At 39.9% G+C, this 23,540-nt stretch overlaps 1 protein-coding gene and 1 pseudogene across 1 annotated transcript; both read left to right on the plus strand.

Annotated features, from left to right (window-relative positions):
• Positions 1-3,051: 3,051 nt before the first annotated feature.
• Positions 3,052-3,897, plus strand: LOC147631350 (dirigent protein 6-like). The gene has a single exon (XM_086809078.1). The coding sequence runs from the start codon at positions 3,225-3,227 to the stop codon at positions 3,804-3,806; it is 582 nt and encodes a 193-aa protein (XP_086665204.1). The 5' UTR covers positions 3,052-3,224; the 3' UTR covers positions 3,807-3,897.
• An 8,220-nt stretch (positions 3,898-12,117) lies between these two features.
• On the plus strand, positions 12,118-12,519 carry LOC147631351 (aspartyl protease family protein 2 pseudogene; annotated as a pseudogene).
• The last annotated feature ends 11,021 nt before the right edge of the window (positions 12,520-23,540 follow it).

Here is a 23,540-nt window from a genome sequence, read left to right on the forward strand (position 1 = left end):
GTATGGATCAAGCCTTACTCATGGGCCATGGGAGTACAGATCATAGGCTGACGAATAATACTAATCATCACACATGGGGATTGAGATTATAAATGGCTACTTTACCATTAATCTATATTGGTAACTCCCTCGTATGTAAATATAGCACGTGAGACGAAATGAGGGGGTTTTTTAATTCAGAATTTGAAGATAAATTTATAGAAATGCATTTATAGAAGGGGTTTTCTAAATCAAATTTGAAAAAGATCCGTAAGACTATAAAGAAAAAGAGGTCATTTTATTCATGAAAAATTCAAAGGTAAGGGGTTTTTTTAATAACCCTTGAATGCACATGATACATAGAGTTTCTAATTAGTAGTGCAACCCCCCTGAGGTAACACCTACATGGCTACTTTACTATTAATCTATATTGGTAACACCTCCAAGCCATTATGTGACACCTTGACTGTTTACCATTAGTGCTTATACAATGCGAGATGGGATCATATTGATGTTGTTCTTGTTAAGTTACTACTAAGGAACATTTAATCATGACTTTTTTGACAAAATTTTTAGTATTCTTTTTGTTAAACCGTCATTAAACTCATCATTTTGAAAGGTGACCCAGCCCATCAAAAATGATCCTTGTCATTTTGAAAGGTGACCGAGGTCGTAAAAAATTCATCCTTGTCTTCAAGAGTGGCCCTTTAGTGGGGGCATGTCTTAATGTTCTCTAGCTCTCTAGTGAGGCACAGCTCTCTGGCATGTTTACTAACAACAAATTGTGTAGGATGTTCTCTCCAATTGATCGAGTAGCCCTAGAGTGGGGCACGCCGCCTCCATGGCTTCTCCCCTACACTTTGCAAACAAATAAGGAAGGGTGGTACTAGGGTGTGTGTGTGTGTGAAAATGTTGGATTTGGCATCAATATAGTGTGGTGGTAGGGTAGAAGGATCGGAAAGTCAAGAAAGGTTAAAGCAATGCAAACTAATTGTACATCTTGACCATTTAGTACGATATTGGTAATTCAATCTAGACTACTCTATACTCACCATTCCTAAAAAGAGGATATAAAAGCCATAAAGGGAAAATTTGAAAAAAAATCAAATAATGAGTATTATAAGGGCTTCAAATCAAAGATAATAATCTCAAGGGCCTACACCATAAGTGGATTAGATGTGAGTTTAATTACTACTACTCCACTTTATACTCTTTTTAATACTCTAACACCCCACTCTAGAGGGATAAAACACCAGTCTAAATATCGTAGCAAAACCTCTCCACTGCACATTTGATAAGCTCCCCATTTTCCCCTGTCTACTTCTTCAACTCGTCATGAGGATGCGAATATTAGGAAGGGGAGAATGCCAACTGCCTTTGTTTAACATGGTTCTTTCAACGATAACATTTGTTCACAGATTGTACCAACTCAACATTTTCACTTATATTACAAATCCCATCATTTAATACTATAAGCACTCTTAAGATGCTCCGGAGTCACTTGCACACTCTTTATGCACTAGGATTAGTGAATGAGGACATTGTCACCCATTGCATATGGAACCGTGACAACGTACGTGGGAGGAACGTGACGATACAAGGGTTAAGCTCTTGGGCTTTGCCAATCCCCAAATAGCATACGTGGGAGGGATGCGATGATGTAAGGTCAAGCTTAGTGAACTTTGCCATCCCTAAACAACATACGTGGGAGGGATGTGGTGATATGAGGGTCAAGCTCATTGAACTTTTCCATCCCCAAACAACATAGGTTGGCAAGTGATGACAAGGATGAAGAATCTCTTAACATTAGTCATGTGAAATCCAACCCAAATACTTGATCATAATCGTAAATGTAGCATATTTATAACTTTCAACCAAAACAAAAACTAAACCCAACAAAAAGGATTTCTTCATGGATGAATTAACTTGTTGTGGATCTTGTGCAAATATTTATTTTGAGTGATAATGTGTTAATGCTTCCTTTTCTCTTGAGAATCAAGGTAGTAGATACCTTGAGTGGTTATTTTAGATTAGGTAGACTGTTTTTTAAGTGAGTGAATCATTAATCTTCTAAGGAAAGTGGAGCATACCATATTATAAAATGACCTTGTTGTTTCTCACACATGTGCAGAAAGTGCATATGCAAATGTAAACCCACACCCACAAGCATGCACACACATGTGTGTGCACACACCATGGAGAAGGACACACCCACACATGTACGCACGTTCCAAACTTTCTCTCTTCATCCATACTAGCTTTGAAGTAATTCTCCTTTGCAAGTGCATATTCCATGCTTCATGTGCCACACATACGCACTCTAGAGGTTAACTATATGTAAACCCTCTATATCACGTGCATTCAAGGCTTACTTTAAAAACCCCTTATCTGTGAATTTTTCAGGAATAAAACATACCCTTTTTCTATTCAATTCGTGAACACCCCCTTTAAATGATACCCTTTAGTAACAACAATTATGGCTCTCTAGTGGGGCACAACTCTATGGCATGTTCACTAACAACAACAAATTGTGTAGGATCTAGAGAGCCACAGCTCCGTGGCATGTTCACCAACAAATTACCACAAATTGTGTAGGATGTTCTCTGCAATTGACCGAGTGGCTCTACAGTGGGGCATGCCTCCATGGCTTGTCCCCTAAACTTTGCAAATAAATAAGGAAAGATGGTACTAGCTGGGGTGTGTGTGAAAATGTAGGATTTGGTATCAATAGAGTGCGGTAGTATAGTATTGAGGTGGTAGGGTAGAAGAATGGGAAAGTCAAGAAAGGTCGAAGCAATTAAAATAACTTGGAAGCTGTGGATAGCACATAAGTGTGGACTAATTGGTACGATGACGAGTCAAAAGTTTAATTTGGCAAGAAGAGATGCTAGCCTCTAGGCCTTTTCTCAGAAATTCTATATACTTGGTAGGTTAAACCATGCTTGACTGAAATGATGAATATCGATGGCAGTTTCTCAAGTCACTATACGTATGGCGGCTAGCCATTGCATACATAAAGCCCTTTGACACAAGGCAGAAGATATTACAAATAGGAGCATACTCAGCTCCCGATCTATCATCCCGCTACAACCTTCTGCTTGTTACCAGGTCATTCATTAGGTCAGATTCTCATCTGCTCCTCATGATATCTACCATCCGGACGTTAGCACCAATTGAGTCTTAGATTTCCCTGCAGCTTCATCAAGCGAGGTACTCTTGTGTGATCACCGCTCCCCTGTATTGAAATGCCCCCAGCAGCTACCAGCAATATGCCCAGCCGCTTGCTCCTTGCAGCATGCCTGTTACTGGCGCTGATCAGCCTCGATGCCACGCCAGCTTCTTGCCACAAGAAGAACATCAAGGCCGGCGGGCCGTCCCACTACAGATTCTACCTCCACAACACCGTGTACAACCCGGCCGTGAATAACACCTACTTCACCTCGGTGTACGGTCCGCTCCCTCCGGGCACCTTCTCCAACCCCTTCAACTTCGGCGTGGTGGCCACCTTCGAGGCCCCCCTCACGCTGGGCGCCTCCAACACCTCTTCGTCGGCCGGGGTGGCGCAGGGCTTCTACGTGCTCGACAGCCAGAAAGGTTACGTGCTCTTCCACACCTTCACGGCCACCATCGACGACGGCACCTACAAGGGCACACTCACCATCATGGGCCAGATCGAGGAGGCCCAGAAAGTGCGCACACTCACCGTCGTTGGCGGCACTGGCGACTTCCTCCGTGCACGCGGCGTCGTCACCAATCGCCTCGTCGAGATCGTGCGGGTCGCCCCTACCCGATGGGTCCTCTGCTTTGATCTCGACCTCTATTACTAGATCACTTGTTTGCATGACGCATCGCGTTGCTTTTTTTCGCCATACCAAACATCTGTATTATTTATTTTTCAAAAGCAATGCATTTACATTCTCGGCACATTTACCCAACAGCTCCAATTTTTGCAAATCACAGCACGAAAAACATCAGTAAAGTTACAAATTTTCATCCAACAGAGAGGCAAAATGCTCAATAGGCCTACTTTTTTTTTTGAAGGAAGAGTAGAGTACACAAACACTGAAGCCAAATATTTGTAGGCATGCATGTGTTCAAGACTAGTTAGACTTGTATAAAACAAAACTAAGAAGGAGAACGAGAGTAGAGTACAGAAGCAATGAAGCCAAATGTAGGCATGCATGTGTTCAAGACTCCTATAAAACAAAACTAAGCTTTGAATTCTATCCTACTTGTCCCTTGTGTGAGGGCATCCTATTATATAACTCCCTTATTGAACTTACTACCTCCTTACTAGCCTGCCAAATCTTTAAGCCACTTCAATAGTTTTTTTTTTTAAGCCTTCCAAATCTTTAAGCCACTTTAGTAGTTTTTTTTTCCTAGTGTCGAGATGCAAGAGAACAAATGTGAGTCTCCTTACCTTGGCTAATTTGAAGAAATGCTACCCCCAAGCAGATGCCCCCATCTTCAACCCCTCGCAATCCTCCTCCTACACTAAGGCCTCCTGCAAAGACCCGCTCTGTGCTGCCTAGTCTGAACACGTCTGCCACCGCACATGCAAATACAAGTACTTGTATGAATCTTCCGCTTTTACACGTGGGGACTTTCCGTACGACATGCTCACAATTGTGGATGCAGCGTCCGAGCGGCCGAGATAGTTCCAAGGGTTCGGGTTTGTTGGCTGCGGTCACGACGACAACGAGGCGCCTCATGATTTTAGGGGCACGGGTGGTATAGTTGGCCTGGGGCAAGGCCCGTTGTCGCTCTCGTCTCAGCTCAAGCTTAGCCAGTTCTCCTACTGCTTCCACAAAACCGCCAACTCGCCGTCTAATCCCATCACCCCGTTCTTCTTTAGCAGCATTAGACCCAACGTCCCAGCCACATGAGCAAAGAAAATTATCCCACATTGATGTACAAGCCCAAGGGTATACCTCCTCGTAAAAAGGGGGTCATTTCAAACAATGAAATCATATCACTTGCACTTATCTCAAGTCTCTCTATATATCCAAGCTAATTCATCTTGGTGTCTACTTGTACTTGAGTACATCTTAATTAGCACACACTTATGATGAGTCTTCTTTATTTTTATCTATCTTAGATTAGTGTTATTATTAGAGTAAGATTAGTTTTTGATTAGTTATATATTTTATCATTAGGAGAGCTCAATCCATGTTTTCAACATGGTGTGAAAGCGTAGGTCTAGCTCTCCTAGTTTAAGTTTAACAAAAGCATAGATTAGGAAGTTTAGGGAGTAATTAGAATGCGGATTAAATATCCCTTTTAACCTTCCATGTATGAATTTATGGTGTAGGCTTGTTTGCTTATGTGGAGAAAGCTATCTAATAGTATGCTAAGTTTTTATGTGTGCATTAAGCATTGAAGCTTTCAAAGTACATAAAAAGAAAAATCAAAGAAGCCATTTCAATAGTGGAGTGAAGAAGAACAAGGCTAGCCTATTATGTGTCGTTGAAGGAGCTTCTATATACAACTGACATCGATGTGAGTGTCCACTCTATAACTACACCAACTACACGGCACATAGGAAGTAGTAGGCAAGCATAGAGAGCTCAAAAGCTTGCCATCAAACAAAAGTCATTACAAGCGGCCAGGTGGTGAAGACATCATGGCCAGCATCGTGCCGAAGTGCTCGGACTGTAGAGAAGCACAAAGAAGACCATGAGTAAGGTTGATGGCCAAGGCAGTAAGCGGCCAACACCAATAGAAGAAAAGGAACCAAAGGAAGGCGGCCAGCAAAGAAGCGCATGAGCACATGATGAGAGTGCAAGCTGTAGCAAGAAAAGCAGCCAAAGCAGTAAGCCGCCACCGACAGAAGAAAAGCAGCCAAAGGAACGCGGCCAGCAAAGAAGCGCACGAGCACATGATGAGAGCGAAGCTGCAAAACAGATAAGACGTGGACGGTGCAGATAAGACCCAGCACAACAGGTACACTTGAGCATTTCTGCGATCTTTGAGTAGCAGAGGACATCGACGGTGCAACACACTTGAGCAGAGGTCAATGGTGCAACGCACTTGAGCAGCATGGATAAGGTTAAAAAAGATTTAAAAATAAAAACAAATAAAAACAAAAATATAAAGGGTCGTTTAACCGTAGCCTCTTCTGAACCGTATCCTCCCATGGGAACCAAAGCCACAGTGTCTATGAGCTTTCTTTTTTACATCCCACCCGCGTAAACTAGATTAATGGCTTGGTCACTAAGAAAATGTTCATTAACATCTAGGATTTTGAAATTTTGTATTCAAGGGGAAGAATTACTCCAAAAGTGTGTGCATAAAAACCATTGTAAAAGCAGTCAATATGAGCACTCAAAAGTGAGTGTGAAAACGAAGAGCAAATTCCTTGGAAAAATCTTGCAACCAAATGAGTATGCAAGTGTATTGGTGCACAAACGAAGAAATAATGCATGTTCATCAAATCTAAGCATGTTCATCAAATAATGCATGTTCATCAAATCTAAGCATGCGTAAAGCACAAGTACTAAGAAATAATGCATGTTCATCAAATCTAAGCATGCGTAAAGCACAAGTACATGAGACGCATAGTATCCACACAATGCATCAAAGGCATATAAGGAGATCAAGTACAAAGCATTGTGCAACAAAGGAGCTGACAAAGAGCCAAGAGTCAAGCAAAAGAGCAAAGACTAAGAGCCATGAAGCATTCGACAAGAAAAAGAAAGGAGATATCAAGCAAGCAACATCAGGCTTTGCCAATCCCCAAACGACATAAGTGGAAGGGATGCGATGATATAAGGGTCAATCTCGCTAAACTTTTCCATCCCTAAACAACATAGGTTGGCGAGTGATGACGAGGACAAAGAAGCTCTTAACATTAGTCATGTGAGTTCCAACCCAAATACTTGATCATAATCGTAAATGTAGCATATATATAACTTTCAACCCAAACAAAAACTAAACCTAATGCATGTTCATCAAATAATGCATGTTCATCAAATCTAAGCATGCGTAAAGCACAAGTACTAAGAAATAATGCATGTTCATCAAATCTAAGCATGCGTAAAGCACAAGTACATGAGACGCATAATATCCACACAATGCATCAAAGGCATATAAGGAGATCAAGTACAAAGCATTGTGCAACAAAGGAGCTGACAAAGAGCCAAGAGTCAAGCAAAAGAGCAAAGACTAAGAGCCATGAAGCATTCGACAAGAAAAAGAAAGGAGATATCAAGCAAGCAACATCAAGATTTGCCAATCCCCAAACGACATAAGTGGGAGGGATGCGATGATATAAGGGTCAATCTCGCTAAACTTTTCCATCCCTAAACAACATAGGTTGGCGAGTGATGACGAGGACAAAGAAGCTCTTAACGTTAGTCATGTGAGTTCCAACCCAAATACTTGATCATAATCGTAAATGTAGCATATATATAACTTTCAACCCAAACAAAAACTAAACCTAATGCATGTTCATCAAATCTAAGCATGCGTAAAGCACAAGTACTAAGAAATAATGCATGTTCATCAAATCTAAGCATGCGTAAAGCACAAGTACATGAGACGCGTAATATCCACACAATGCATCAAAGGCATATAAGGAGATCAAGTACAAAGCATTGTGCAACAAAGGAGCTGACAAAGAGCCAAGAGTCAAGCAAAAGAGCAAAGACTAAGAGCCATGAAGCATTCGACAAGAAAAAGAAAGGAGATATCAAGCAAGCAACATCAGGCTTTGCCAATCCCCAAACGACATAAATGGGAGGGATGCGATGATATAAGGGCCAATCTCGCTAAACTTTTCCATCCCTAAACAACATAGGTTGGCGAGTGATGACGAGGACAAAGAAGCTCTTAACATTAGTCATGTGAGTTCCAACCCAAATACTTGATCATAATCATAAATGTAGCATATATATAACTTTCAACCCAAACAAAAACTAAACCTAACAAAAAGTATTTCTTCATGGATGATTTAACTTGTTGTGGCACTCATCCAAACAGTAATTTTGAGTGATAATGTGCTATTAGCTTCCTTTTCTCTCTTGAGAGTCAAGGCAGTGGATACCTTGAGTGGCTATTTTAGATTAGGTTGACTATTTTTTAAGTGAGTAAATCATTAATCTTCTAAGGAAAGTGGAGCATACCATATTATAGAATGACCTTGTTGTTTCTCACACATGTGCAGAATGTGCATATGCAAATGTAAACCCACACCCACAAGCATGCACACTCGTGTGTGTGCACACAAGATGGAGGACACATCCACACATGTACGCATGCTCCAAACTTTCTCTCTTCATCCACACTATCTTTGAAGTAATTATCGCTTGCAAGTGCATATTTTGTGCTTCACGCGCCACATGCACGTGTAATATTACAATATTTCTAGCAAGTGGTGGGAGTATGGGTCAAGAATGACAAATAATAATGGTCATCACATGTGGGGATTGAGATTATAAATGGCTACTTTACTATTAATCTATATGGGTAACACCCTCGGGGGGTTAACCTAAACATATGTAAGTATAGCACATGAGATCAAATGAAGGGGTTTTTTAATTCAGAATTTGAAGATAAATTTATAGAAATACATTTATAGAAGGGATATCCTTAATCAATTTTGAAAAAGACCCATATGACTATAAAGAAAAAGAGGTCATTTTATTCATGAAAAATTCAGAGGTAAGGGGTTTTTTAAATACCCCTTGAATGCATATGATACATAGAGTTTCTAATTACTAGTGCACCCCCCTGAGGTAACACCTACATGGCTACTTTACTATTAATCTATATTGGTAACACCTCCAAGTCAATACGTGACACCTTGACTATTTACAATTAGCGCTTATACAATGCGAGATGATGGGATCATACTAATGTTGTTCTTGTTAACTTACTACCAAGGAGCATGTAATCATGACTTTTTTGACATAATTTTTAGTATTCTTTTTGTTAAACTGTCATTAAACTTGTCATCTTGAAAGGTGACCCAACCCATAAAAAATCATCCTTGTCATTTTGAAAGGTGACCTAGTCCATCAAAAATGATCCTCGTCATTTTGAAAGGTGACCGAACTCGTCAAAAATCCTTCTTGTCTTGAAGAGTGGCCCTTTAGTGGGGGCATGTCTTGATGTTCTCTAGAATTGACCAAGTGGGTCTTTAGTGGGGCACAGCTGTGTGGCATTTTTACTAACAACAAATTCTGTAGGATGTTCTCTCCAATTGACTGAGTAGCCCTAGAGTGGGGCATGCCGCCTCCATGGCTTTTCCCCTACACTTTGAAAATAAATAAGGAAGGGTGGTACTAGTGGTGTGTGTGTGTGAAAATGTAGGATTTGGCATCAATACAGTGCGGTGGTAGGGTAGAAGGATCAAAAAGTCAAGAAAGGTTAAAGCAATGTAAACTAATTGTACATCTTGACCATCTAATAGGATATTGGTAATTCAATATATAAATCTGGTCTACTTTGTACTCACACCATTCTTAAAAAGAGGATATAAAAGCCATAAAAGGGAAAATGGAAAAAAAATAAGAAAAAAAATCAAATAATGAGTATAATAAGGGCCTCAAATCAAAGATAATAATCTCAAAGGCCTACACCATAAGTGGATTAGATGGGAATTTAATTACTACTACTCCACTTTAAACTCTTTTTGATACTTTAACACCCCACTCTAGAGGGATAAAAGACTAGTCACTAAATATCTCAGCAACTTCTCCACTTCACACGTTATAAGCTTCCCATTTTTTGCTATCTACTTCTTCAACTCATCATGAGGATGCGAACATTAGGAAGGGGAGAATGCCAACTACCTTTGGTTAACATGGTTCTTTCAACGATAACATTTGTTCGTAGACTGTACCGACTCAACATTTTCACTTATATTACAATTCCCATTGTTTAATATTATAAGCACTCTTAAGATGCTCCAGAGTCACTTGCAAACTCTTTATGCACTAGTATTAGTGAATTTGGACACATGCCAACCCATTGCATATGGAACTATGACAATGTACGTGGGAGGAACGTGAGGATACAAGGGTTGAGCTCTTGGGCGTTGCCAATCCCCAAACGACATACGTGGGAAGGATGCGATGATATAAGGTCAAGCTCACTGAACTTTGCCATCCCCAAACAACATATGTGGGCACTGGGAGGGATGTGACGATATAAGGGTCAAGCTCACTGAACCTTTCCATCCCCAAACAGCATAGGTTGGCAAGTGATGACAAGGATGAAGAAGCTCTTAACATTAGTCATCTGAAATCCTACCCAAATACTTGATCATAATCTTAAATGTAGCATATTTATAACTTTCAACCAAAACAAAAACTAAACCCAACAAAAAGTATTTCTTCATGGATGATTTAACTTGTTGTGGAGCTTGTCCAAATAGTAATTTTGAGTGATAATGTGTTAATGGCTTCCTTTTCTTTTGAGAGTTAAGGCAATAGATACTTTGAGTGGTTATTTTAGATTAGGTCGACTATTTCTTAAGTGAGTGAATCATTAATCTTCTAAGGAAAGTGGAGCATACCATATTATAAAATGACCTTGTTGTTTATCACACATGTGTAGAATGCACATATGCAAATGTAAACCCTCACCCACAAGCATGCACACTCATGTGTGTGCACACACCATGGAGGAGGACACACCAACACATGTGTGTGCACACACCATGGAGGAGGACACACCAACACATGTATGCACGTTCCTAACTTTCTCTCTTCATCCACACTAGCTTTGAGGTAATCTCTCCTTTGCAAGTGCACACTTTTTTTTCACGTGCCACACACACGCACTCGAGGGGTTAACTATATGTAAACCCTCTATATCACATGCATTCAAGGCTTACTTTAAAAACCCCTTATCTGTGAATTTTTCATGAATAAAATACACATCAATATGTGAATACCCCCTTTAAATGATACCCTTTAGTAACAACAACTGTGGCTCTCCAGTGGGGCAAAACTCCATGGCATGTTCACTAACAACAACAAATTGTGAGAGCCACAACTCCGTGCCATGTTCACCAACAAATTACCACAAATTGTGTAGGATGTTCTCTGCAATTGACCGAGTGGCCCTAGAGTGGGGCACGCCTCCATGGCTTTTCCCCTAAACTTTGCAAATAAATAAGGAAAGGTGGTACTAGCTGGGGTGTGTGTGAAAATGTAGGATGGGAAAGTCAAGAAAGGTTAAAGCACTGAAAACAACTTGGAAGCTGGTTTGCTTGTGCAGAGCACATAAGTGTGGACTAATTGGTCGCGGGAGCATGATGACAAGAGTCAAAAGTTTAATTTCGCAAGAAGAGATGCTAGCCCTTTAAAGTTTAGACCTTTTCGCAGAAATTCTCTTTAAAAAAATACTTGGTAAGTTAAACTATGCTTGACTGAAATGATGATTACCGATGGCAGTTTCTCAAGTCACTATATGCTTCCTATGCAGGCAGCTCATTCAAAGCTACGGATCAGTAGCTCATTCATGGCTTTAGTGCGAATAGCTTTTAGTCTCTTAATCTTGGTTTTGATCAATTTGATTAATGATAATATGGTAGCTTACACTTGGGCATGCGGGTGAGATTAGCGTCTAATTATTCTTCTAGCGGTGGTTCCAGCCACGGCATGTTCAGCGCCTTAGTGTGGCGCCAGTGCAAGCCCTGTAAGAAATGCTACCCCCAAGCAGACGCCCCCATCTTCGACCCCTCGCAATCCTGCTCTGTGCTGCCCAGTATGAACACGCCTGCCGCCGCACGTGCAAATACAAGTACTTGTACGAATCTTCCACGTTTACACGTGGGGACTTTGCGTACGACACGCTCACAATTGTGGATGCAGCGTGCGGGCGGTTGCAAGGGTTCGGGTTTGGCTGCGGTCACGACAACCAGGCGCCTTATGATTTTAGGGGTGCGGGCGGTATAGTTGGCCTGGGGCAAGGCCCGCTGTCGCTCCCATCTCAGCTCAAGCTCAGCCAGTTCTCCTACTGCTTCCACAAAACCGCCAACTCGCCGTCTGATCCCATCACCCCGCTCCGGCCCCGCCCTCTCCACACCCATCATCTCTAGCCCATCCAAAACCCACCTTCTACTACCTTAACCTCACGGGCATTAGCGTCGGCGGCGAGCTTCTCACCATCCCAGCCCACACTTTCCAAATGGACGCAGACGGTAACGGTGGCGTCATCGTCGATACCGGCACCACCTTAATTGACTTAGCCAAGCCCGCCCACGACGCCGTCCTTGAATCTTTTCGCACTCGAATCACCTCTTTGCCTCTCGCCGACCCCACCTTCTCCCCTTATGATGATCAGCTTAACCTCTGCTACCAACATAAAGGTTCCGTGCCTTCACTCACATTCCACTTCCACGGAGCCGACCTGGACCTCCCCTCCGACAACTACTTCGTCTCCATCAACGGAGTGTTCTGCCTTGCCATAACCCAATCACCCGACACCCTTTCTGTCGTGGGCAACGTGATGCAGCAGGATTTCCACGTCCTCTACGACCTTGAGGCTCGCATGCTCTCTTTCAGACGGGAGATGTGCCATGCGTTGTGACAAGAAAGCGTAGCATCCATAGAGCAATTACAATAGTCCATCTAGCAAGAAAACATGTATGTACACATACATGTATGCTATACCATGTACACATAGCCTTAGACACACATGCACATCATTGTTATGCTATACATGTATGTTATACCATGTACACATAGGCTTAGTAGACACACATACACATCATTATTGTACATATAGTGTGATCTTGAAACACAAAGTAATCTAAAGAATGTTAAGCATCTACCATGAAACACAAAGTAATCTAAAGAATGTTCAGTATCTATCAATCAATAATTAGACATTCTTAAGTCTCAAAGGAAAAAATAAATCTCCTTGTTATCCTGGAAGTTGTTAACAAGCTAAACTACCCTCGATTTTGCTATCATTGAAGACCATTTCATGCCAAAAGTGTACGTGTTCATTTCCAGTGCTTCGATGATCTCACATACCACCCAAGTGAATCTATCCTTGTAGCCTTCTTGAAAAAAGCTATTGTGGTAGGTGAGCTATTTTCATAGTGCACCGTATAATTGTTTCCATGGATTTACTCGCCATCATAACCTTGTCACACTTTATGACACAAGATTGGACCCTCGAAAACTTATTTTATCAATCAAAAGTTGAAGATTGGATTAAAACTAATATAAAAAATGATCCTTTATAAATTTGATAGATTTTTTTTGAAATAAATAAATTTTATTGATTTTTATAGATTATATGAATATCCATGTTAATGTACTAATATGTGATAGATCTTGGTTAGATGAGTCTGTAAAAAAAAACTTTGGCTCAAATTGGATTTATGTAGGCCCTCAATAAATTTAAACAAGTAAAAAAATCATGAAAATTCTCCAATTCTATTTTCAAGTGTACCACTACCACTTGACTTGGTCGAGAGGGCCGCGGTGGTGGGGAATTTGCTCTATAGAAAATCCCAATATCACATTCATTCAAGGGGTATGTTATTTATGAATTTTAACTATTTAATTTTTTTATACAAACTTGTAACTTTTAAAAAAATAAAACCCCTTATATAAGTACAAATTTATGTATCCCAAAAAGGTGAATTAAAAATACCTTATTTTGAACTCATGTGATAAAACCCCTTATGTAAGTACAAATTTATGTATCCCAAAAAAGTGAATTAAAAATACCTTCTTTTGAACTCATGTGATATGTTCACATATTTTTGAGTGAACCCCCTGAGGGTTTAGTGTCTCATGTTGGATTTTTTTCTATATCCTTATTACAATGATCCCATGCACCTTTTCATGCATTCAACACACCACGGTATCTATGCAAATATGTGTGTGTGTGTGTGCTTACAAACAATGAAACTATGTACCTTTTCTATATCCTTGCAAATGATCCCATGCACCTTTTCATCCATTCAACACACCATTCTACCTACGCAATTTCCACTAGAACCCATGCTAAAAATTGCTACCACTTGCATGCATGTCTTCATCACAAACATGTCCATCTCCAAGTGTACATTCCATAATCTCTCCAGCTTTCCATCCCACATGCATGACCCCCCCTCTCTCTCGCACACCCGTTGCCCCCAACTATCCATCTCCTAATTTTGGGTTCTATGATCTCCTAAACTTTCTAAGCCGCATGCCATGTCTTCATCACAAACATATCCATCTCCATTTATACATCCCATAATCTCCCCAACTTGCTAACCCACATGCCATGTCCTCCCCAAAACCCGCCCCCTCCTTTCTTTCTTTCTTTCTTTCTTTTTTAACTACCCCACATGCTAGTCCCTAAGTATATCATGTTGGCCTCAGGGACTTGTATTAACAACCTAATTTAAAGTTTCCCCCTCGTTATGTATTTTTATCAATCCTTAGAGAAGTCACTTTGCCCCCTTGTCCTTTAACCCTATCCATTAAGGTAAACATTTGTTAATACCCATAAGGTCTCTAATCCTCATCATAATTACCTTGTACAGTTTGTTGTCTAGCTATACACTCGAGCTAGGTAGTAGCACCAACCTTGGATGGAAACAATTTTATGCCCTTTTAATTTCACAAGAGGTAAAAAATTCTTATAAATGTAAGAGAACTGGCTACACTCACCTACTAGAGTAGCCTACAATAGTATTCAGGCAAGCATGGAATTAAACCATGTAAAAGTGTACAAGAAATCAAAGCTTGATTCAAGATGGTAAATAAAAGAATAAGATAAATGCTCTACCAAATGGCTTAAATCCAAGTAGTTATTTTTACACATGACTAGCCCTTTACAATGTTACAACAAACTATTAGTACCTCTTTGGCATTTAAGCTCAATGACTAGTGTGATAACTTTATCAATAACAGTGTAGGATATAAAAGATATCATTGAACTAAAAAACACGTGGTAGGGGCTCCTTACAAAAGCATCAGACAATGTTAATCAAAGTCACAGTTTAACATACTCCCCTTCCTAGAGGTGATGACATCCTCGTGTCATGAGTGTCGACTATTGAACACACCCTAGATTTTGTGATAGGAATGCAAGAGAGGCTCATCCTTTCTCATCAACTTGAGTATAATAGAGCCTTCTCAAAATCCTGTGATGATCACGTGTCCATGGAAATATTAGATGTGCTCACAGTAGTGAAATTACTATCAAAATATAGGGCCCATGTTAAAAACATCAAGATCTTGTTATCATTCTATTGGTCACACAGATCTTTTTGGTGCCAAGCTAAATGTATAGGAAGAAGCAATAAACAACTAGCTATAATGGAAAGATATGGAACGATGGCACTATGAAATGGTACTTAATGATGAAGTTGTTTATCTAGATTTTAATGTCAATAGTATAGGAAGAAGCAATAAACAACTAGCCATAATGGAAAGATATGGCATGATGGCACTATGAAATGGTACTTAATGATGAAGTTGTTTATCTAGATTTTTATGTCAATAGTTAAGAAAGGGTGTGGCCCATCAATGAAAGGAAAACTTTGTTGTGGGGATCAAAGGATAATTATTTTATGGGGATCAATCTTGTTAAATATGATAAATATTCTCTATGTCTATCTATTATAAAGGTGCATTGGATATAATATTTTCTCACATTGTGCCTTCTAGTAGTCTACTCAAATCTTTGGATTCTTTAAGAAGGAAGTCTAGCAAGATGATTTTACACTCATGTGGTCTATTCAAGACTAGATTTGAACTTTCCTTTGTTAAAGCATGCGTGTTGGGTAGTTCACTATATAGCCGTAAAATAAGTAACTTACCATACATGTGTGCTAGCATGTCTTCTGCATCCTCTCTCCATTATCGCATCGAAGAGTTTCCATGGCTATGGTGGTGAGAAGAATGTGAGGCAGACCGTGAGCTTGAGCTCCTTGAAAGCAAACACACACACAAGAAGAGACAAGCACACAAGACAGCTACATGGTTGAATTTTTTCTATTCTCTTTAGTTCACCATAATAGGTTGACCCATTATCGACATTTTCCTATAGTAGACATTTCTTTGGTTTAAAATTCTTGTCATCGGTTAGACCCATTACCAACATTTGCTCTATAGTAGACATTTTTTGGTTTAAAATTCTTGTCATCGATTATACACATCGGTAAAATCATCGAGTATGGTATATATGTTAGTATATACATCGGCACAACTGACATTATCGATGATATTTATAACGTTTTATTTGCAAAAAGAATGTCGATATGTGCACTAAGAATGGATGCATATACCAAAGATTTTACGGACACTGAGAAATATATCGATGCTTCTATCAATGATATTGTCGTCTTGGCAAATATACAACACTTATACCGATGGCATTATGGACAATGATAATAAAACTTTCTTTGGGCATAATAGGGTAGATTGGGCAAAATGGCACAACCTATCCCATTATGCCATTTGCATCTAGATTGGTGCTCATCACAAGAGGTTTACCCCAGTATATAGAGAGACAAATATCATAAAAGAAGATAAACATCACATGAGATAATGCCAATGTTATTACTTTATATGCAAATATTTGTACAAGAAAATGCGAGATATACTATTAGAGAAAACACGAGCATAAGTTGGTAAGTACAAAAAAATGTATAGGTCACCATCCCCACCTTTTCTTACTATTTTCACATGCCCCCTCTTCCACATCATTGTAGATACGTGCAATGTTTCCTTAAAGTGAGTGGGAGTGAAACTCCAATAGGAAGAAGAAGAAAGCTTTGCACAAGTGAGATTAGTTGTCCTATTCACATTATCAAAAGTTGTATATATATATATGGGGATTCGCCTACAATGGCCTAACTCAAGTGGGTGCCCACAACCTATATCTACTAGTATATACAAGTCTTACAGCTAGGGATTTGCTACTCATGTAAGATTCCTCCCCAGCCCTTCAAGATGTCTAGTATCTTCCCCTGTAATCAAATCTCTGTTCAAAAATATAAAAGATCTTGTTTCTACCTGTTTTGGCCTAGAGAGAGAAAATCTTCTAGAGAGAGGTGATTCAATTTTTAAATATTTTTGGATGGAAAAATATCTCATCTTATTAAAGTAATTTTCCCTAAAATAGAAGTTCAAAAAGATTTTTAGAAGGTGCATTTAGAAATAAATTATAATCTGTTCAAAAGGCCTTATCCTAAGGATCCAGATTTTCTGAAAATTTTAAATTAAGGTTCTAAGGGACCAATCAGATTCATCCAAATGAATGGAGGAGATAAATTGAAGAAATAAAGAAAATCCCCCTCTTCCTTGAAACTAAAATGAATGAGTTCTTGGAACTAAAGCAGGATAGCCGAACGACTGAAGAGTACCATCAAGCCTTTGCCCTTCTCCTCAAATATTCCCCACAATTGGATGAGGAGCAGCTGATGGTGGCCAAATTCAGGCCTTTGTCCTTCTCCTCAAATATTCCCCACAATTGGATGAAGAGCAGCTGATGGTGGGGCCAAATTCATTCAAGGAATGAACGAGCCATTGGACACCTTAGTGAAGAATGCCAAACCTGCCTCAATACCGAAGCAGTAAGAATGGCAAAGGACTTTGCCAAAACCTTTGTAGTTAAGGTCCCGCCAAAGCTGCACCCTCTAATTTTAAAAGATTCCAAACCTCGAGAAGTACTTCAAGCTTTCCTCCCCCAAAGAGGCAACAAGGCCCAAATCAGAATCAGGATACTGGGAGATTCAGAAGTGAAGGAAGACCCTTCCCACAGAACACTTTCTTAGGAGCCCCACCTCTTTTAAGGATTTGAAGGGATGAGCTCAGAAGTGAGAACCGGTGTTTTGGATGTGAGGGTTTTGGTCACCGACTCCTGCCATGTCAAGGGGACAGGGAAGTCAAGGACCGAGAGTGCAAAGACCATCCCCTTCCTATCAGTCAAATCAGGGTCCATCTCCTCGTCAAAATTAGGGTAATCCCAGGAGAACTCCAGCGCTCAGCCATCTGCCTTTGTCCAAAGTAGCCTCAGAACTCCTTCCCAGAACTGGGGCAACCAAAGAGAAAGAGTTTTGCCTCAGACTACAGCAGCAAGAGCAGTCACAATAGCAGAAGTAGTGGAAGAGGAAAGAGGATAGATTTATGCAGCAATTGAAAACCAAGGGCCAAATCGCCAATTCTCCATCATTCATACTCTAGCTGATTATCAAGGTGAGCCCTTTAAGCTTTTGATTGATTCAGGCAGTACTCATTCTTTCATTTCCCGAGGATGCTTGCGTAAGCTAGTCTTAGAACAGAAATCAGGGAAACCTATGCAAGTTGAATTGGCCAGTGGGAAGATTCTTTTCGCTCACCTTGAGATAGATCGTATTCAGTTCAATCTAGATGGGAATTTAACGGACTGTCAGTTAAGAGTTATACCTTTAGGAGTTTTCGACGGGATCCTTGGAATGGATTGGCTCCACAAAAATCAAGCTTGGCATTCAATGTCATAATGGAACCATTTCCTTCCGTGACCTTCACGAAAATAAAGTTCAAGGAACCGGAATTTTAGGATCCCCAAGTCTAGAGTTAGTAAAGGCTTCTAAGTTACTAAAAGAACTTATAAAGAAGCAGCTCATTTATGTTGTCAAAATGAATCCATCAAAGTGAATCTAATAGACACAAAGTTAAAAGCTAAAGAACCTGAATGGTTAATTGATTATGATGATTTATTCCCAACAGAATTAACAGAGATGCCTCCAATTCGGGAAGTAGATCATGTGATAGAATTGACCCCCGGAGCTCAGCCAGTAGTCTTGTGCATGTACAAAATGCTAGTTCCTAAAGCCATCAAACTCAAGGAACAGCTTAGACAGCTGTTAGAACAAGGGTTTGTAAGACCCAGTGTTTCACCTTGGGGTGCGCCAGTTCTCTTTCAGAAAAAGAAAGATGGAACGCTAAGACTCTGTGTGGACTACAGAGGCCTCAAATATCCTATCCCAAGAATTGATGAGCTTCTGGACAGGCTAAGTGGAGCGCAAATCTTCACAAAGATAGATCTCAAATCAGGGTATGATCAGATCAGGATTACTGAGCAAGATATTCCGAAGACAGCCAATACTTGGTATGGGCATTATGAATTCACTGTCATGCCGTTTGGATTGACAAATTCCCCAGCTATAGTCAATCGCTTAATGCAAGACATTCTCAGAGAATGTCCTGCATTAATTTGTTCTTGTTTTCTTTGATGATATTCTGATTTACTCAAAGAACGCAGCTGACCATGAAACTCATGTCAGAAAAGTTCTTGAGATTCTAAGGAAGCACCAAATCTTTGCAAAAAAGAGCAAATGCACTTTCTCTGCCGACCATGTTGAATACTTGGGCTTTCTGATATCCAAAGATGGAATTTCTCCCCAGATTCCACAAAAGTCCAAGCAGTCATAGATTGGCCTGAACCAAAAACAGTGAAAGAAGTCAAGGGATTCTTGGGATTGACTGGCTGGTATAGAATTTTATATACAAGAGTATGCTCTCATAGCTTCCCCCTTACTAATCTTCTCAAGAAGAATATTCCATTTCAATGGTCTGCCAGGTGTGCCAGAGTGCTTTTCATAAGTTGAAGACTGCCTTGGTAACCAATCCCGTTTTGAAGTTGCCAGATTTCTCTCTACCCTTTGAGGTAGTAAACTGATGCCAGTGGTTTTGCCCTAGGAGGTGCACACATGCAGAAAGGTCATGCAGTGGCCTATGAATCTCGAAAACTCAGAACGCATGAGAGAAATTATGCTGTCCACGACCTGGAACTACTTTTAGTAGTATATGCCCTGAAGCTGTGGAGACATTACCTACTGAAGTCAAAGATTCACTTTGATGAGAGATCATCAGAGCTTAAAGTGGATCTTCACTCAAAAGGATCTCAACATGCGCCAAAGAAGGTGGATGCAGACCCTGCAGGAGTTTGATTTTGAAATCAAGTACCACCTAGGCAAAGAAAATGTGGTACCACATGCCCTTAGCAGAAAAGCCTCCTTGCTTGCAATTACTGTAGTGTCAAATCCTTTGATTATTAAAGCAAGAGAGAAGATCATGCAGGATAGATTCTTTGGCCCTATTGCTACCCTACTTATGCAAGAAAACAAAACTCCATAGGAGTTGAACCGAGTTCAAGGGTATAGCCTGGATGATGGAATTATGTATTATAATAGTAGGCTATGCATTCCCAACGATGAGGGAACTAAGGGTCAAATTCTGAATGAAGCCCATGACAGCCTTATTGCAGGATATCTAGGTTTCATCAAAAACCTACATGTCTGTAAAGAAGAAAAGCTTCTTTTGGCCTGGTCTAAAAAAGGATGTGCTTAATCATGTACGTCAATGTCTGACCTGTCAGAAAGTCAAGGCCGAGAGAGTAAAAATGCCTGGGAAGTTACATCCATTAGACATCCCCCAGATGAAGTGGGAATGTATCAGTATGGATTTTATTACTGGATTACCTTCAATGCAATTAGGTTACAACTCCATCTTCGTGGTAGTTGATAGACTAACCAAAGTTACCCATCTGATTCCAGTAAAAGAAACCTACACTGTAGTGGATGTGCCAAAGTGTTCCTCAAGGAAATCTTCAGATTGCATGGCCTACCCAAGGAGAATAGTAAGTAATCAAGATCCCAAATTCACGACAAGATTCTGGACTGCATTTTTTGAAGCAGTAGGAACTTTCTTGGATCTTAGCACAGCTTACCACCCGAGACCGATGGTCAATCAGAAAGGGTAAACCAAGTAATCAAAGATATACTTCGATCATGCTGGCAGGGAACCCAAGAAATGGCTAAGTTATCTGCACCTAGTTGAGTTCACCTACAATGCTTCTTATCACCTTGGTATTGGGATAAGCACTTTCAAAGCTCTGTATGGACAAGATTGTTTAACTCTATTAACTTGGTCCGACCCATTGATTAGGGTCGAGATGCCCTGACAAATGCCTGACGACGATGACATGGAACAGCAGATGCAGTCAATTTACAAAGATATAAAACTGTCCACCAGGATAGACAGAAGCATTATGCACATAAGAAGAGGTCAGATAAAAAATTTGAAGAAGCAAATATGGTCTTCATTCGAGTACGCCCCAAAAGAAGTTCTCTATCTCTTGGGAAGTACAAGAAGTGATCCCCCAGATATTATGGGCCATATCTGATTACAAAGAAAGTAGGTGACTTAGCCTACGAGCTTCTTTTGCCTCCTCATCTCAAAGTACATAATGTATTTCATGTGAGCCTTCTTAAAAAGTATATACCAAGCCCGAATCATGTGCTTGATGGATGAAATCCTAACTTCTTCAACCCAAGATGGAACTCCAACCTAAAGAAATCCTTGATATTCAAGAAAAGGTTCTCAGGAATAGAATTTTGAGAGAATTATTGGTTAAATGGAAGTTCTATCCTTTTGAAGATGCCACCTGGGAGAAAGAAGCCGAACTATTGCGGGATTACCCCCAGTTTGCGAGATGAGGACATCTCGCATTTCTCAAGTGGGAGAGAATGTAAGATTCCTCCCCAACCCCTCAAGATGTCCAGTATCTTCCCTTGTAATCAAATCCCTCTTCAGAAATATAAAAGATCTTGTTTCTACCTGTTTTGGCCTAGAGAGAGAAAATCTTCTAGAGAGAGATGATTCAATTTTTAAATATTTTTGGATGGAAAAATATCTCATCTTATTAAAATAATTTCCCCTAAAATAGAAGTTCAAAAAGATTTTTAGACGGTGCATTAGAAATAAATTATAATCTGTTCAAAAAAGGCCTTATCCTAAGGGTCCAGATTTTTTAAAAATTTTAAATTAAGGTTCTAAGAGGCCATCAAATTCATCCAAATGTATGGAGGAGATAAATTGAAGAAATCAAGAAAATCCCCCCAAAAATGAGTAAATACTCACATAAGATGAAGAGTGGTTGGACTAAGGACCATGGACTAAGGACCAAAGAAAATACTAAAAAATGAAATCTTGACACCTCAAGAGTGGGGATTCCCCCTCATGAAGGAGGCGCCTATTTCACATGTGTGGTGGAGTTTTAAATTCTCAAATATTGAGATATTTCATCTCTCCTCTCTCCTAAATCAAGTCTAGTTCCAAAAAGTAAGCTAAACTGATCCAAAAATGGTCAAAAATTGACCAAACTGATCTGGAAAATTCTAGAATCAGTTTTCTTGGTTAGAAGCTCACTTTTTCCTATAAATAGAAGCCTCCCCCTTTGTAGAAGCTTAATAGTGTTTTATGCACTGTTACTCTACTCCACCCAAGAGACAAAATTAGTGAATTTATTGATAATTCATTAGTTTTTTAGTAAGAAAAGTTTAATCAATTTATTTGTTACTCATTTTAGGATAAAGAAAGACTGAATTCTTAAGGGAAGAGAAGGGGGTGGACTTTTCATCAAGGCATAGCATCAGAATTTATTTTAATCAACCATAAAAAACAAGAAGATTAAGAAAGCCATAGATTTAAAATTTAAAAGTAAGAAGAATTTAGCTTACATAGAGTTAGATGTCCGGGTATCATCAATAAGGATGAAAGATGGTGATGAGTTTAAGATGGCATTCCGGACCGAACAGGGTCTATTTGAGTTCATGGTTACGCCTTTTGGATTATCAAATGTCCCAGCCACATTTCAAGCTGTCATGAACAAATTCTTGAAGCCATTCCACTACAAAACAGTTTTGGTCTTCTTTGATGAAATACTTGTGTATATCAAGTCAAGTAAAGAGTATTTGATGCATGTGGAGCAAGTGTTGAAGGCATTTAGAGAGCACAAGTTGTTTGCCAAGCAAAGAAAGTGAACTTTTATGTCATAAGAAGTGAAATATTTGGATCACATTGTGAGCAATGATGGTATTAAGATGGATCCCAAGAAGGTGCAATGTGTGAAAGAGTGGCCTACTATTATGTGCACATTATATGTGCATATACTAGGAGGCTAACTCACATTAGGCTTGTGAGCATATGGGAGCATGGGAACAAGCTCTAGTGGGACATGGGTTAGGACTACCTTAAGGGTTGGGGTAAGGGTTAGGAATCCAAGGGTCACACATGGGAAATGGAGAGTCAAGAGTTACTTGAGGGCCCTCCTATATAATAGGGGCATGGGGCACACTTAAGGGATGTTATCTTGAGGCTAGGTGATGATAGGATATTCTACATGCTACTAGATTGGAGTCATACCTCTTGGTGGTATGGGACATCAAGGTAAAGGTATGAGATATGTCATTGTAATTCATGTGTGCATCCCTTGGGCTCGGGGGTGGTTGGGTGGATGCGTTTATGCTTGGTTTATGCATGTTTATGCATAACAATTTCCTAGAAAGATCTTAGGGTTTTGACAGTGGTATCAGAGCAATCTCTAGTTATTTGTTGTTATTTTTTCTTTCTAAGCTATTCCAATTTTTAGCACTTTTTAAAGTAAATTTTAATATTTACTAAATAAAAAATGTTATTTTGTTGATTTGTTTTTATGATTATGACATGGATCGTCGATGTGGTGGTTAGAATCCTCTCTCACTTTCATTTCGAAATGCGCTGTCGGGGGGGCGCTAGGCGAAAAACACCAGCCCCTAGAAAAATCAAATTATA

The sequence above is a fragment of the Cibotium barometz genome, chromosome 15, assembly GCF_041138505.1.
Source record: "Cibotium barometz isolate CiBa-2024 chromosome 15, ASM4113850v1, whole genome shotgun sequence".
In the NCBI taxonomy this organism is placed as follows: domain Eukaryota; kingdom Viridiplantae; phylum Streptophyta; class Polypodiopsida; order Cyatheales; family Cibotiaceae; genus Cibotium; species Cibotium barometz.

What these genes read in the sequence shown, in the direction of transcription:
- LOC147631350 (XM_086809078.1), top strand. Translation starts at nt 3,225, where the DNA reads ATGCCCCCAGCAGCTACCAGCAATATGCCCAGCCGCTTGCTCCTTGCA.